This window comes from Epinephelus lanceolatus, chromosome 8 (assembly GCF_041903045.1).
Source record: "Epinephelus lanceolatus isolate andai-2023 chromosome 8, ASM4190304v1, whole genome shotgun sequence".
In the NCBI taxonomy this organism is placed as follows: domain Eukaryota; kingdom Metazoa; phylum Chordata; class Actinopteri; order Perciformes; family Serranidae; genus Epinephelus; species Epinephelus lanceolatus.
The window spans coordinates 22849699-22864059 of NC_135741.1; the positions used below are offsets into that span (position 1 = coordinate 22849699).

At 40.8% G+C, this 14361-nt stretch overlaps 1 protein-coding gene across 2 annotated transcripts; it reads left to right on the top strand.

The window, feature by feature from the left end:
• The first annotated feature begins 45 nt into the window (after nt 1-45).
• LOC117257917 (putative helicase mov-10-B.2) lies at nt 46-14252 on the top strand. 2 transcript variants are annotated; one of them, XM_033628333.2, is made up of 23 exons: nt 46-326; nt 426-528; nt 2933-3105; nt 4949-5045; nt 5171-5312; nt 5427-5679; nt 5793-5906; nt 6160-6337; nt 6632-6774; nt 6899-7072; nt 7343-7455; nt 7569-7765; nt 9163-9260; nt 9415-9512; nt 9595-9693; nt 9815-9917; nt 10021-10138; nt 11873-12064; nt 12194-12265; nt 12351-12476; nt 12573-12661; nt 13458-13570; nt 13667-14252. In XM_033628333.2, the coding sequence occupies exons 1-23, from the start codon at nt 187-189 to the stop codon at nt 13726-13728; spliced, it is 2997 nt and encodes a 998-aa protein (XP_033484224.1). In that variant the 5' UTR covers nt 46-186; the 3' UTR covers nt 13729-14252. The 2 variants fall into 2 exon arrangements, with proteins under 2 accessions (XP_033484224.1, XP_033484223.1); XM_033628332.2 differs by having other exon boundaries at nt 47-326; nt 6157-6337.
• The last annotated feature ends 109 nt before the right edge of the window (nt 14253-14361 follow it).

Genomic DNA, 14361 nt, shown 5'->3' on the forward strand with positions numbered 1-14361 from the left:
CGGTGTTGCAGCTCCGTTACGCGAGAGCACCGCCCCCGTGGACTGTCCAGGCGTACAAAGGGAAGCACAGTCTCCGGGATTTCCTCTGAGATGTGCGAATATAAGCGCTGTGTTGATGAGCGGAGTACTGTATTCATAACCGGACATTTTGTTTTTTGACATCTTTGACCACATCAATCTGTGATAATGGCTCATAGGAAGTTATCTGTAAGCGTACGCTGCCAGATTGGAGTGGACTTCTTTGAGTTCCTGAGGGAGAGTGACCGAGCATCCATCACCGACAGACTGGAGCTGAGAGACATCTACAACAATGAGTTCAGGAGCAGGTAAGTTATTCAGCATTATATTATATTATAGGAGATCAGTGTGCATGTTTGAGATCTTTTGTAAATGTTTCCGATTTAATATTTTTGCGTTTATTTTAGAAACCCAGGGACCAAAGATCCAAACTTTGGGTCAGTCCTCTATGCCCTGAAGACGTCCAACAAAGTAACAAGACGGAGAGACACTATTCGGTTCAACACAACGGTATGCAACTTCCGCGTTATGTTTGAAGCAAAGAAACCTGTTGCAGCAGTATTTTAAATTTCTGTCGCAGGCACTGGCCCAGGGGCCCAAACTCTCAAAGTCTCAAGGGCCTCCCTGCATGGCCTTCATCTTCACAATACCCCTCAACTCACTAACCATAAAGAGACACAAATTGATGCAAATGAACTGTACAGAGACACAAAATGACCAAAAAAGAAACAAAATTACCTCAAGGAGACAAAACCATAAAAGATTTTAAAAAAGAAAGACGTCACACAGAGGTGTGGGGTGCAGAGGGTGCTGGAATGAGTATGGGATGATTAGTGCAACAGGTTGCTTTCTATAGGTGTTTACTCTTTATTCATTCATTTATGTATTGCCATCAGTTTTGTGTATGTGTGAGTGTATATATACGTAGTTTGACAAAGCAAAACACATTTGTCATGACTGGATAATTACAGAAGCGTATTGCATTCAGTTGACAAATAAAAAAAGCTCTGTTTTTCTGAGTAATTTTTTCTGTTTTTCTGAGTAATTTATTTATTTTTCTGTTTGTTCTGAGTAATTTTCCCCCTGTTTTTCTGTTTTATTTTATTTTTTTAATTTTTTTTTTTTTGTGGTAATTTTTTTTCCTGAACGAGGAGACGAGATACTTCAAAATCTCGCGAGAAGCTCCTACCTGGCACCTGAAAGTAACCCCTGCATCCATGGTGACTCCTGCTCATGGATGTATAATTATGTGCCTTACCCTTATTGATCCCGTAGTTGAAATTGTAGGAGCAGGAGCACGGATGCAAAATACATCCATGAGCAGGAGTCACCATGGATGCAGGTGGGAGGTTCTTGCAACATTTTGAAGTATCTCGTCTCCTCGTTCAGGAAAAAAAAATGACCACGAAAAACAGAAAAAATTACCACAAAAAAAACATGGAAAAAATTACTCAGAAAAACAGGGAAAAATTACACCAAAACATAGAAAAATGAATAAATTACTCCGAAAAACAGAAAAAATTACACCAAAAAACAGAAAATTAAATAAATTACTCCAAAAAACAGAAAAAATTACACAAAAAAAACAGAAAAATGAATAAATTACTCCGAAAAACAGGGCTTTTTTTATTTGTCAAGTGAATGCAGTACGCTTCTGTAGGATATAAAGATGATTCTTTTAATAAGAATTTTTATTTTCTAATTATTTTTATATTCTGTATCTTGCTGTAAGACAAATATTATTGGTAATTAATTTAATATATTAGAATAGGTCTAGGACAATTAATCATTGTACAGTTTTATACTGATGTGGAGCTACATAATTGACTATTATTAATTTATGGAGAAGAGGTGGTACTTCCTCCCACTCCTTTTTGGACATGCAAATCATTATTATATGTTGTTTTCAGTTTTCATGCTTCCTTTAGTAATCTGTTTTGTTTGTCTACTACTGCATGGTTATTTTGTTTTATTTACATGTTAGAAATATCCTGCTCACTAACTAACTAACTACACAAGAGGTAGGTGGATATGATGACAGTATATAAAGTGTACAAAGCGATGCTCATATATGTATATATATATATATGTATATATATATATATATGTATATATATATTGACAGTGATGATATTAACATGTCAAATCTTTATAATCTTATATATAATTATATTAGATTTTTGTTCCTATATTTAAAGTGACTTTGCTTTGATGCAACTTGGTTGAAGTGATTTAACAGCACAATGTAAAATGCAGTATTCAATATTAATTTCAAAAGTAAAATTATTTGTTGTGAATGCTATGAAACAAAAGAATCACTGCTAGATTAAATTTGTAAAATATTTTAAATAAAGTTACACCTGGGCTATATCTACCCAGGAGCTTTAGTGTTCCTGATTATGGGTCAAAGTCTGTTACACACCAGACCACGCTATAAATAACCAATAGGTCACATGCACCATGACCAGTTTCTGCTTTTTACTGTTGATACATGGCGCTTGTAGAATTGTTTTATAAACAACAGCTGTAATTATCACAGTCATGCTGATACACAGTGCAACAGCAGTGTGATATTGCTTTAGTGAAATAGAAATACAAATCATGTATTTATGAAGAAATCTTGGTTCTAAAACAACATTAATCACTGTTTGTGTAACAACAGGGCCGTGTCACTTTCCCAGGAACAAAACTTCCTGTCTGACACAAGCTCTTTTGAATGTCTTAAGACACAGCTTACTGTTATATTTAATTAATTTATATAGTTTATATCCATATGCAGATCAGATACTTTAGAGTACAGGTGAGGATATTATTATGTACTACTTCTGATTAAAAAATAAAACAGAGGACACTCAGCCACTCGATGTTACTTTCTATCCGAAGCCAAAGTTGACATGAAGTGACCTCTGCACAGGTCACAGCTCTTTTTATGGACCAGTGGCATTCACCGAGGGGCCAACGGCCAGAGCCTGTGCAGAATGGAGCGGCCAGTCCCGGGATAGTCACCTCCGGAGATCAAGCAGAGACGGGAGTTCGAGCCCGAAGGAGACTGGCCAATCTTCTGATGAAGAAACTGAAGACAGACAGGTAAGAGGCCCAAATAATGAGAGACCTCTGATTATCACACTCCTGAAAGCCTTCTCTATGAACGGGTTTGTTTTTACCTCTGCTTGTCACTACCAGAGTGCTGCAGGAGCAGCTTGTCTATTTATTTTTGTTACACATACAATATTCTTCTGCTCTCTCTACACAGTAGTCTTCTCTAATCAGACATGTTTATAGACTTTTGATGGTACCTCAATAAAAGAGAAAACTTAAGTGCATTTTGCTTTATCGACAATAAGCAAGTCTAATTTAAAAAGTCAAAATCAACAAACGAACACAGTCCAGGGGCCGTATTCACAAACATTCTGAGAATGCTCTCAGTGAACATAGCCTAAAAATTTTATGTAAGGAGTCCTAGCTTAGGAGTGATTTAGGAAAGTTATCAGAGCAACTCTGAGCAAGGAAGGGACAGAAACTTTAACCTGAGTGAGGAGGTGTGGTCGATCCTGTTGCTAGGTATGATGCTTGCTTTTAACAGATATGATTGGTTGTCACAGACACACCCTTTGTGAGCCTGCAAGGTGTGGACACCCAGTGGAAATGAAATGAACTGCTGATTGTGAAAGTGCTGTCATTGTTAGTGTGATCACTCTGCTGATGGAAGGTTGACACAGACTCAAGTCATCACTGCTGCACTGTTGCATTTTTCCAGTTTTTCAGATATGTTAGTATTGTGATAATTTTATTTCTGGTGTTATAACGTGATTGTGTGAGGTGGAAAAGGTATGCGTACCCCTAATGAGATCCATCCATCCATCCATTTTTGTGGCTGCTTATCCTGTTGAGGGTCACGGAGGACTGGAGACTATCCCAGCTGACACTGGGTGAGAGGCGGGGTTCACCCTGGACAGGTTGCCAGACTATCACAGGGCTGACACATAGAGAAAGACAACCATTCACACCTATGGGCAATTTAGAGTCACCAATTAACCTGCATGTCTTTGGACTGTGGGAGAAAGCTGGAGTACCCGGAGAAAACCCATGCTGACACAGGGAGCACATGCAAACTCTGCACAGAGGGGCTCCCTCCTGGGATCGAACCAGGAACCCATTGCTGTAAGGCGACAGTGCTAACCACAGCACCACCATGTTGCCCCAAAATGAGATCGATCACACTTATTATCCCTGCACAATCTAATCTTTGGCATGGCATTTCTTCACTGTCATCCAGTGTTTTGAGAATGTTTCTCTTATCTCTTTGTCTTTCCACCATTTTCTCCTCTGACTAAGAAACTCTTAAGCCTCTTAAAAGTCCTCCTCCCTGCTCCTAACAGTTTTTCACCTGAGGAGCTCTTTTAAGGTCTAAGATGCTTTGTTAATAACTTTTATCTTTACAAGGACCTAGTCTTAACTTAAAGGGAAAATTGTAAGAAAATGTCACAATTCTAAGGATTTTCTCAGAATTTGGTCACTAGGCGCAGCTCTTAGTGATAGGACGCTTTGTGAGTGTGGCCCCAGGCCAACAACAATATGTTGAATGTACTCGTGTGGCGTAGCCAATAGCAGACATGACAGGAAATACCATGGATAGGGTTGTGAACATAAACTGCAGGAGCTATGATAGCTAGCAGGCTAATAACAGCCAGTCCACAAAGTTCTGAATTATGTTGCATCTTATCAAGCACCTTACTGTAACTTCTGTCACTAGTCCTGCATTCACTACCTTATCTTCTTTTGCCCTTATTATTTCTGTATACTACTTGATAAAATACCTTAAAGAGTATATTTTAATTTTGGCTCTGTGATTTAATGGTAATGTCTGAAGTCACGCACCACTCAGCTGCCTTTAATACAGTGCGTCATAACCCGCTCTTTTCCTCCACAGGGCTCAGTTCACCTCCGACAAACATGGTATCCACATCGACTCCGACCACCCGTTTGAAAACGGGAAACTTTCCTTGCAGGTGGACGGCACATGTGAGGTATTAATGTTTGAAAAACTCCAACGTTCTGCGATCATCATCAGCTGAAACATATAAACCCATTGTTGGCTGTGCTACAAATATGAAGCTCCACTACATATATGTCTTTTTTCTTCTTCTAACAGTGTGTGGTAAATCTGAACGTGAAAAACACAGGAAAAGAACCGATATATTTCACTTACTACACCCCACTGCACTGGCTCAAGGACCTCATTCTGAGCGATGAACGCAGTGTGACCAAGGCAAACCCTCTGTGTCTACAACCAGGTAGTGCAAATACCACAACCAAGTGTACCTTTATTTGAATGTATGATGTCACTTGCTCCTATAAAAGAGACTTTATGGACACAGTAAACCACTAAACATCTGTTCTGTTGTCAGGTGACACCTATGGAGTCCAGGTTAACTTCTGCTGCAGTGTGGTTGGTTTCTATCCAGCCACACTGGCCTTTGAATTCAAACCAGACCTGCAGCCTTCCTCCACTGCCTTCCACATTGTGCGCTTCATTGAGACTCAGTGTATAACTGCCTTGGGGCGTGAGCTGGCGCCTATAGCACCCTACAAACCCCGCTCCCTCCCTGCTTGGACCCCAGAAGCTTATTTCACCATTGAGGATGGACAGCGACCTGAAGGGTATCACTGTTCACTCATCACACTTAAATATACAGCAAATGTAAAAAAAAATTAAACGCTGTTCATCTCCTAGTGATGTATCTAACTGTTTCCATTTTGTCTTCTCTCACCAGGCTGTCAGTGATGCAGCTAAAAAATGTGATCGAGCTGAAAGATTATCGAATACCAGCATACATGAACCAGCTCATCCAGTCATTGAAGCGGCCAGCGTACTTCAGCGACAGAAGGTAAATTCAGTTCAACTTTAGAATTACAACAATATTTAGCAAGTAGAACAAGACGTGCTTTCCGGCCACCAGATGGCGCTATTTTCATTGTCTCATTAGAAAGCTCATGTTCTTGGTTTATACAGAAGGCAGTGATTTTTTTTCTGTCTCCACACACACACACACACACACATACACACACTGCACACACACACACACACACACACACACACACTGTGTAATACAATTAATTTTCCTTTGGTCTGTTCAGAAGGGCCTTGCTGGAGAGTCCCCTGAGCTGGGAGAACTACTCTGAGAAGTTTCAGCTGCTGCTGTACCTGGAGGAGCTCCAGATGGAGGTGGACATCAGGAGGTACAACATCCCCAACGGTGAAAAAGAACACGCCATCATGGTCAGAGATACGGCCAACAAGAAACTTCTCGTTCTGCAGGTGAATATGTGCTCGCTCATTCACTTACAGCTCACCCATAATCACTAATTCCTTCACGTGTTCATTCCCTCCCTTAGAGATTTCTGTAAGCTATCGAGCTCTAGCTAGCGACACAGATAGCATCTGTAGTAGAGGGATATATAAAAAAGACAACTGGATATCGAATCATAAATCATAGTGGAAAGATCAGTAGTATTTGCCATATAAAGCAAGCGTTAGTGATGATATGATGGTGTAGGTTTCTTTACATAGCTTGAGAATTCACATCTTCCCTCGTTCTTTTTAACCTCCCAGGTACCGGGTGTGTCTGAGAACCGTCCGTCTGTGTTGCGAGGGGATTCACTGCTGGCGTATCCCTCAGAAGAAAAAGAGGTGAAGTACCGCGGCTACGTCCACAGCGTGCAGCTGGACAAGGTCAAACTCGGCTTCAGCTCAAAGTAAGATCAAGACATTACAGTAATACGCAATAATTACAACATGAAAACACTGATTTCTATGACTCATATTAAACACGTGTTAATATCAGACATTCACCCAGTTTGTCTGTGAATTTGTTTGCAGATTGCTGGGTCGCTTTGTGGACAACATGAAGTTCAATGTTGAGTTCGTTGTCAACCGCCTGACTCTGCGCGTTCAGCACAGAGCAGCAGAGCTGGCAGCTGCATTCAGACTGGGAGAGGTGTTGTTCCCTGCTGCACCCGCTGACTCTCACCAACCTGAGCTTCCCCGACTCAGGTCAGACATCTTTACATATAGACTGTATATGTCTTTATATAAAGTGCAGTGTTTTAGCTGGTAATTTTACAACACAGATGTTTGTCGTAGTCAAAACCACAAAAGAAATGGCTGTGCAAACACCTCCAAACAGCCCTTACGTGCACACGGAAGCAGCGTGTTTCAGCCTTTAACCAGCACTAAAGAGAACATGTGATTTACTGTAGACGTAAACATGGCGGCTGACTCTGTCTTCCTGTAACACTGACATTACGCTCTTTCTGTTGATAGCCTGTTTGACTACAAGCTGGAGCGAAACCCTGAGCAGTATCAGGCTGTCCAACACATCGTCGCTGGTTCGTCCAAACCTGCGCCTTACCTGGTGTATGGCCCACCTGGAACAGGTGCAGCAAGTTCCTGCGTATTATTTCATCTTGGTCTTATAAGCAATTTTGGTTTGTGTCGTGCTTAAGTTCAGTGCACTTGACTTAATTCTGGTGTTTCTTTTTCTGTTCAGGGAAAACTGTGACTCTCGTGGAGGCCATCAAGCAGATAGAGAAGACCCAGCCCTCCTGCCACATCCTGGCCTGCGCTCCCTCAAACAGCGCTGCTGATTTGCTCTGCAAGAAGATTCGCGAACACGTGGACGAGCATAAAGTGTTCCGCATGTACGCAAGCAGCAGGGACCCAGGCTATGTCCCTGATGAACTGAAGGTCAGTGCTGATACATTCAGTGCATCATGTTTGGATGTTTTGATGCGGACGGTAACTGACGTTCATTCACACTCTTGTTCAATCATCTACCTCCTAGCAGACTGCTGCATGGGTCCAGTTTTGAAAACCCCTACATGCCTGTGCCTGAAAAGCTCAGTACCACAACCAACTTGTTGTCTGTAATTATCTTAAAGTCGAATCTGGACCTGCCTCAACCCCTTAATCTAAGTGCCACAACCATACCTGTACTCTCCCATTCAGATGTGCAAAGCACTCGCTCAGTCAGCTCCCACTTGTTGATGCAGTGCAAAGTGACACAACATTAACTGGTTTTGCAGTAATCATCTATCTTCATATCCACAGTAACCTCCCTGTTGCTATCAGTCAGCTGCATCCTCAGCTCCAGAATCACGTTTTGTCGAACGTCCTCTGTATATTTTGTCATTCTGAAGTGTGATACAGTTGAGTGTCAACACAGCCAGCTAGGGCACCTGATTATTTTTGTTCTCACCCACTACCCGCCCACATTTAGTTCCCCTTTAACTGTACCCATGAATTTATACAAATGTTTTTCCACTGAAGACTCTTCCTCTGAGGGTGCTTTCAGACCTAGAGCTGTCTTGCTTTGGACCGAATCAGGGACTAATTTTGTTACAAAGTTACGTCATTGCCTAGAGTTGGTTCGTGTTTTCACAGCAGCATTTACAAGCGGACCAGATCAAATGCCTTGTGCGAGAAAGCTGCTCTTGATTGGTCAGAATTTCCATGTGGTGAAATCCAGGAAGTAAACAAAATGTTGAGGAAGATAAATGTGACACTTTCTAATGTCACAATGGAGGGACAACTACGCAGGTTGATTTTAGTGCTGGTCATCGTGTACTATATTGCTGTCATTGTTCATTTTAGTCAAACCATACAGTTTGAAAACGAGGCGCGGCTCCAACTAGAAAACAATGTTTTGATGCACTGGATGTGCTGAATGTGCATATTAAGGCAGTACAGGAGGAGGTGCACATTAATAATCCTCCAGGACTGTAACATGCTCATGTTTAACCCAAACAATGTGACTGCAGTTGGTTCAGATCGAGGTCGGAGCACGTTCTCACCACAAACAAACCGCACCAGAATTCGTTTGTAACCGGACCGAGACCACCTCTTCAAGAAGGTCTCGGCGCACACCTGCTAAAACGAAATGCACTAAGGAGGCAAACAAACTTGAGTTCAACTGAACCGAACCAAACAGGGCAGGTGTGAAAGCACCCTTAGTGGACATTATGACACTTGCTTTCATGCTGCATTACTGCTGCACTTCCTGTATGTGTTTGATAGTGTTGCATTCTTAAGTCTTTTTCTTGCATCATTAAGGTTTGTACACAGACATTGTGGTACCTTCACAGGCATGCTCTAACCTGGTAGGAGACTGTTACCTTTTTCCTGCTAAAGAGAAGCTGATGGAGTATAAGATCATGGTCACCACCCTGTTAACAGCTGGAAGGTAGTGAATGTTTGCTCACCTGCATGACACCATAAATAAACTGACACACTACAGTATTCACACCATGTTATTCTCTGCCATCTGAAACACTAACAGTCAACTGTGCAGATGAACTCATGTGACAGGAAGTGTGTGTCCTCTCTGATCTCTGCAGGCTGGTCACAGGAGACATTCCCGATGGTCATTTCACTCATGTGTTTGTGGACGAGGCGGGACACGCTGTGGAGACTGAATGTTTAGTCCCACTGGCAGGTAAGAAAACAAACTATTTTTTCTCCATTTGCATTGAACTTGTTTTATGTGTTGGTTGATCTTTGTTATCTGTGGAACAAAGGGCTGCTCGATGCACAGTCTGGTCAGGTTGTTCTGGCAGGAGACCCCAAGCAGCTCGGACCCATTCTCAGATCCCCCTTTGCACTGAAATACGGCATGGGTAAGTACAGACATACATCTACACTGTCCTGTTAGCTTACACACAGAGTGAACATAGAAACACAGTCTTGCCCTACTTGTGTGTGTGTATTTTTGGAGTTAAACGGCTCTGCTGTCCGCAGGAGTGTCCCTCCTGGAGCGCATGATGAACGATTTCCCTCTGTACCAGAAGGACGAGGGCGAGTTCGACAATCGCTTTGTCACCAAACTGCTGCGCAACTACAGGTGTGGTAGTAGAGATGGTTATAGGTCACTGCTTGGCAGAAATGATGTGTGTAATTTTGATTGATTTTACGTTGTTGTTGTTGTTGTTGTTGTTGTTTTTTAGATCCCATCCTGCCATTCTGAAGATTCCCAACGAGCTCTTCTATGACGGAGAGCTGCAGTGTTGCGCAGATGAAATATTACGCAACTCCTACTGTGGATGGGAGTACCTCAAGAACAAGGTAATGGTCCTTCTTTTAGCACATACACACATATTGTACAGACCATGAAACACTACATACAGAAACTTATCGATTAGAAACAGGGATGCTGCGATATATTGGTCAAACATCTGTATTGGACAATGTTCGCCTTGCTGACTGTCATTAGCCTATCAGCAAACATGATGACATTCACCGATGGCAGTGGCCGAAATTTTTCTGTTGTGTCACATCAGTTTGGCGCAGGTCAAAAAGCAGCTCCAGACTAACAGCGTCCTGTCCGTGGGACAATAGTAAATGTGTTTAGGACAAACAGAAATGTTCCCACGGATGAAAGGACGCAGAAAACTCACTATCAATGCACCAGGGGGCCGACAGCTGCTAACGGCTAACAGTTACATTATGATGCGTTGAAGCTCTATTCAGTAAAATTGAGTATTGGGCGAAGATAAATTATAACTTTATCATGATGTGTTCAAATGTAAACTGTCATAGGTAGTTTTTGGCGAGAAACTGGCAAGAAATTTGTTGATGTTTTTACAACAATACAAAATAGATATTTCCGAGGGAATTACCATATACAGAGTAAAAAGAGTGACAGAAGGTTGTTTTAAAGGTAGCTTTAAAATGTGTTTGCTTTCATTTGTGCTCATTCAAAGGTCGTGTAATGAAGGACTGAAATACTTTAAAACAGTTCAGCTGTTTTTTTTATAATCAAGTTTTCCTGGCACTAAGGGGAAATAAATAACAAAAAAAAAACGTAAGCACTGGCCGTATATCCCTACTTAGAAATCAAAGCATGAAAAATTACCACCAATGCACCTTAACACTATTATATCTTTGTTATTCTATATATAATGGGACCATTTCTCTACAGAGCTGAAACAAAAGATTTGTTAATCTATTAATTAACTGAAAGAAAATTATAGCCAGCTATGTTGATAATCTATTAATAGTTTAATAGTTTATTTATTAGCAAAATGCCAAACATCCTCTGGTTTATCTACGAATCGCCACTGTGAATATCATTTGGAAAAAAAGCAATTGGAAGATGACATCTTAGGTTCAGAGAGATTATGATGGCCATTTTCCCACCGTCTAATAGTCTACGTCATAGACTAAATGATTAATTGAGAAAATAATAATAATGAATAATAAAAATAATATCAACTAATACTATTAGTATTTGATGGAATACATTAACATTTTGATGAATTCAATGTTTTTATGGCTGACTTATCTTTATCTTTTATCTTTGACTCAACTTAAATTTAATGACCTATATTTATACAAATAAATACAAATTAACTGTAATTTTTATTTATTTCAATTATATGTATATTCATTTGTTGGTATTTGTATTTAATTTTTATTTAACACCGACTTTTTTGATATGAAATAATGAGTTCATCGTGAATGACACAGAAATCATTGAAGATTTTTAGTCACAGTAGAGGCAGACTGATTTGTCATATCATTCGGTTCTGAATATCACATGATAAAAGTGACTCACTCACTTGGCTGAATTTCAACACACAAACAAACCTCACAAACTATTACTGAAGAGCAAGAAAACAGCCAGACGACCAAGTCTATACATTCTAATCAGGACCCATACATCACTTCATACACTGAAGCGTTGTGAAGTTTGTTCCAATCCACAGCAGCTCAGTTTTTTAATAGAAGTTCTCCCAGAATGTTTTCGGTAATATTTCCATAATTAAATATTTCAAATGTATCTCACACACCTGTCAGAACTTCCCGCTGATCTTCCATGGTGTGACCGGTCTCGATGACCGTGAGGCAAACAGTCCCTCCTTCTTCAACATAGCAGAGGTGGAGGTGCTGATGGGCTATGTGAGGAAACTGCTGGAGACACAAGGGAAGAAGGGCCACAGCACCATCTCACCCAGAGACATAGGCATCATCGCCCCCTACAGGAAACAGGTTGGAATTACTTTAACACACAACAGCGGTGTAGTTTATTGTTGTTGCAGATTACGTATGTCAGAGTGCAGCTAAACATACGTGAAGTGGAAACATGCAATGAATTTGTTTTTTCTTGTTGTCACACAGGTGCAGAAAATCCGCAGGGCCCTGGAGAAAGTTGGGAAAGACTTTAAATTTAAGGACATGAACGCACTGAAGGTAACAGAGTATTTCACACTTGAGTAATGTGTAACATGTCGCAGATGCAGAGCCTGAAGCGTGTTAATGTGTGTGTGTGTGTCAGGTTGGTTCAGTGGAGGAGTTCCAAGGTCAGGAGAGGAGAGTGATCATGGTGTCTACAGTCCGGAGCAGCCCCGATTACATAGAGATAGACAAGCAGTTCAACCTCGGCTTTATCAAGAATGAGAAGGTATGACACAAACACATACTCTGTGTATGTACACACACACACGCGCACACAAACACACACACAAAAAAGAATCTGACACAATATTTTCTTGTCCAGAGATTCAACGTGGCTGTGACTCGAGCTAAAGCCCTGCTGATTGTGGTGGGAAACCCCAGAGTGCTAAACGCAGATCCTACCTGGGGCCGGTACGCATCACACACACACACACACACACACACACACAGAAATGTAAATGTTAGCTACGCCCTGTTTCAAAATTCATACGTTATTCCAAAAACTAATAGTAAACATGAACAACTTTCTCTTGAATCCGAAACAATAGAGCGCTGAAACTTAAATTTGTGATGTCATCATGTATAAAGTCTAGAGCTGCTCCATAGACATGACTTGGAAAGATGTTATAGATGACACTTAGAGCACCCTGAGGCCTGTGCTACGAAGCAGGACTTTGCGAGTTAGCGAGATAACTTAAGGGTAAACTCTGGGTTTTCAGTACTACGAAGCTGGTTCTGTTTTTACCGGGATAAATCACCATGGTAACATATGCTGAACTGCTAATCTTCTTTTTTCCATATAATTGTTTTGTGAGAGCCAAAGGGAACCACTTGGGAGGAACTAAAGTATCTCACACGGCTCCAGAGATGCAGGTTGCCTACTCCTGACTCAGGGGAACACTCTAGAGTATATGGGTATATTTTCTGTTGCAGAACTGAGAACACTACAGTAGAATAAAGCTAATTTGTGGACCAAAAAAACTTTCTGTGGGTCCACAAAATCAGGCTCCCATTCATTGTCTATGTGTCATCACAAGTCTGACACTTACTTCTCTGGTTTCTGGCTTTGAGAGAGAGCAGCTCATGTTCACAACTGTTGATTAAACTTTCTTAGGCGCACTGGAATATGAATTTAGGGGCTGTCCTGCTTTAAATGTAAATTAAAGAGAGCAATCTCTGATAACACTCCATCTCTCATCGTCTGCAGGTTCATCCAGTACTGTCGAGAGGAAGGAGGCTACACTGGTTACGAGCATTTCGAGGAAGACGAGGACGTGGTGGCCAGACTCTCTGCCCTCTACATCGACATTGATATTGAAGGTAACGGACGCGTGACTTTTATTTTTATTACTATCACCCTCAAAATGAACATTTTGGAAATGATGTTAACACAGTTCACCTTGCTTTTCTCGTCAGTGGATACAGCAGAGAGCGGCGTTCAGCAGCACCTGGAACCCGAGTGGAGGAGCGACCTGTGAGGGGAGGGAGAGCACAGACTTCCATCCTGATTCATTTTGCATCACAGTTGTCCTCAATTCTCCAAAAAAGACTTAATGGCACCTTTCCACATATCTCTACAGCAATTCTGATACAAAAACAGTGTTCTAAAATGTCTTTTTAATATCAGCTATATGAACTTTGTCGGCTCCCTGCGTGGACTGCACAAACACTGCTTGGCTTCAAATGCTTGGCTGCAGATGCTCCTTTTACCTGGTTAAAATTGCATCAGATAATTTGGAAACATGAATATGCAGTTTTAAATGAATTTATATTGTTCCTAAAAATGAATTTTACCGACCAAATACATCAGTCTCAGGGTTATTTAATGTATAGTGTTTGACTTTGCTCAATCATCACTGCTCTTTAAGAGTTGTGTCGTATGTATGTGTACTATTGTGCAATCCAACTTTTATAATTGGTATTAACCAAATTAAAAATGTTTATGCTCTATTTTGAACTGTTTTGCAACTTTTGTTTGTAAAATTAAAGCTTTTTAAAAATATGATATGGCCATTCTTTTATGTCGTCCAAACAAAAGTCCTTTTGCTAACGGGAATGTCACACAAATCATGACAGAATGTGAATGTATATGCATTTATGAAAAGATTAAA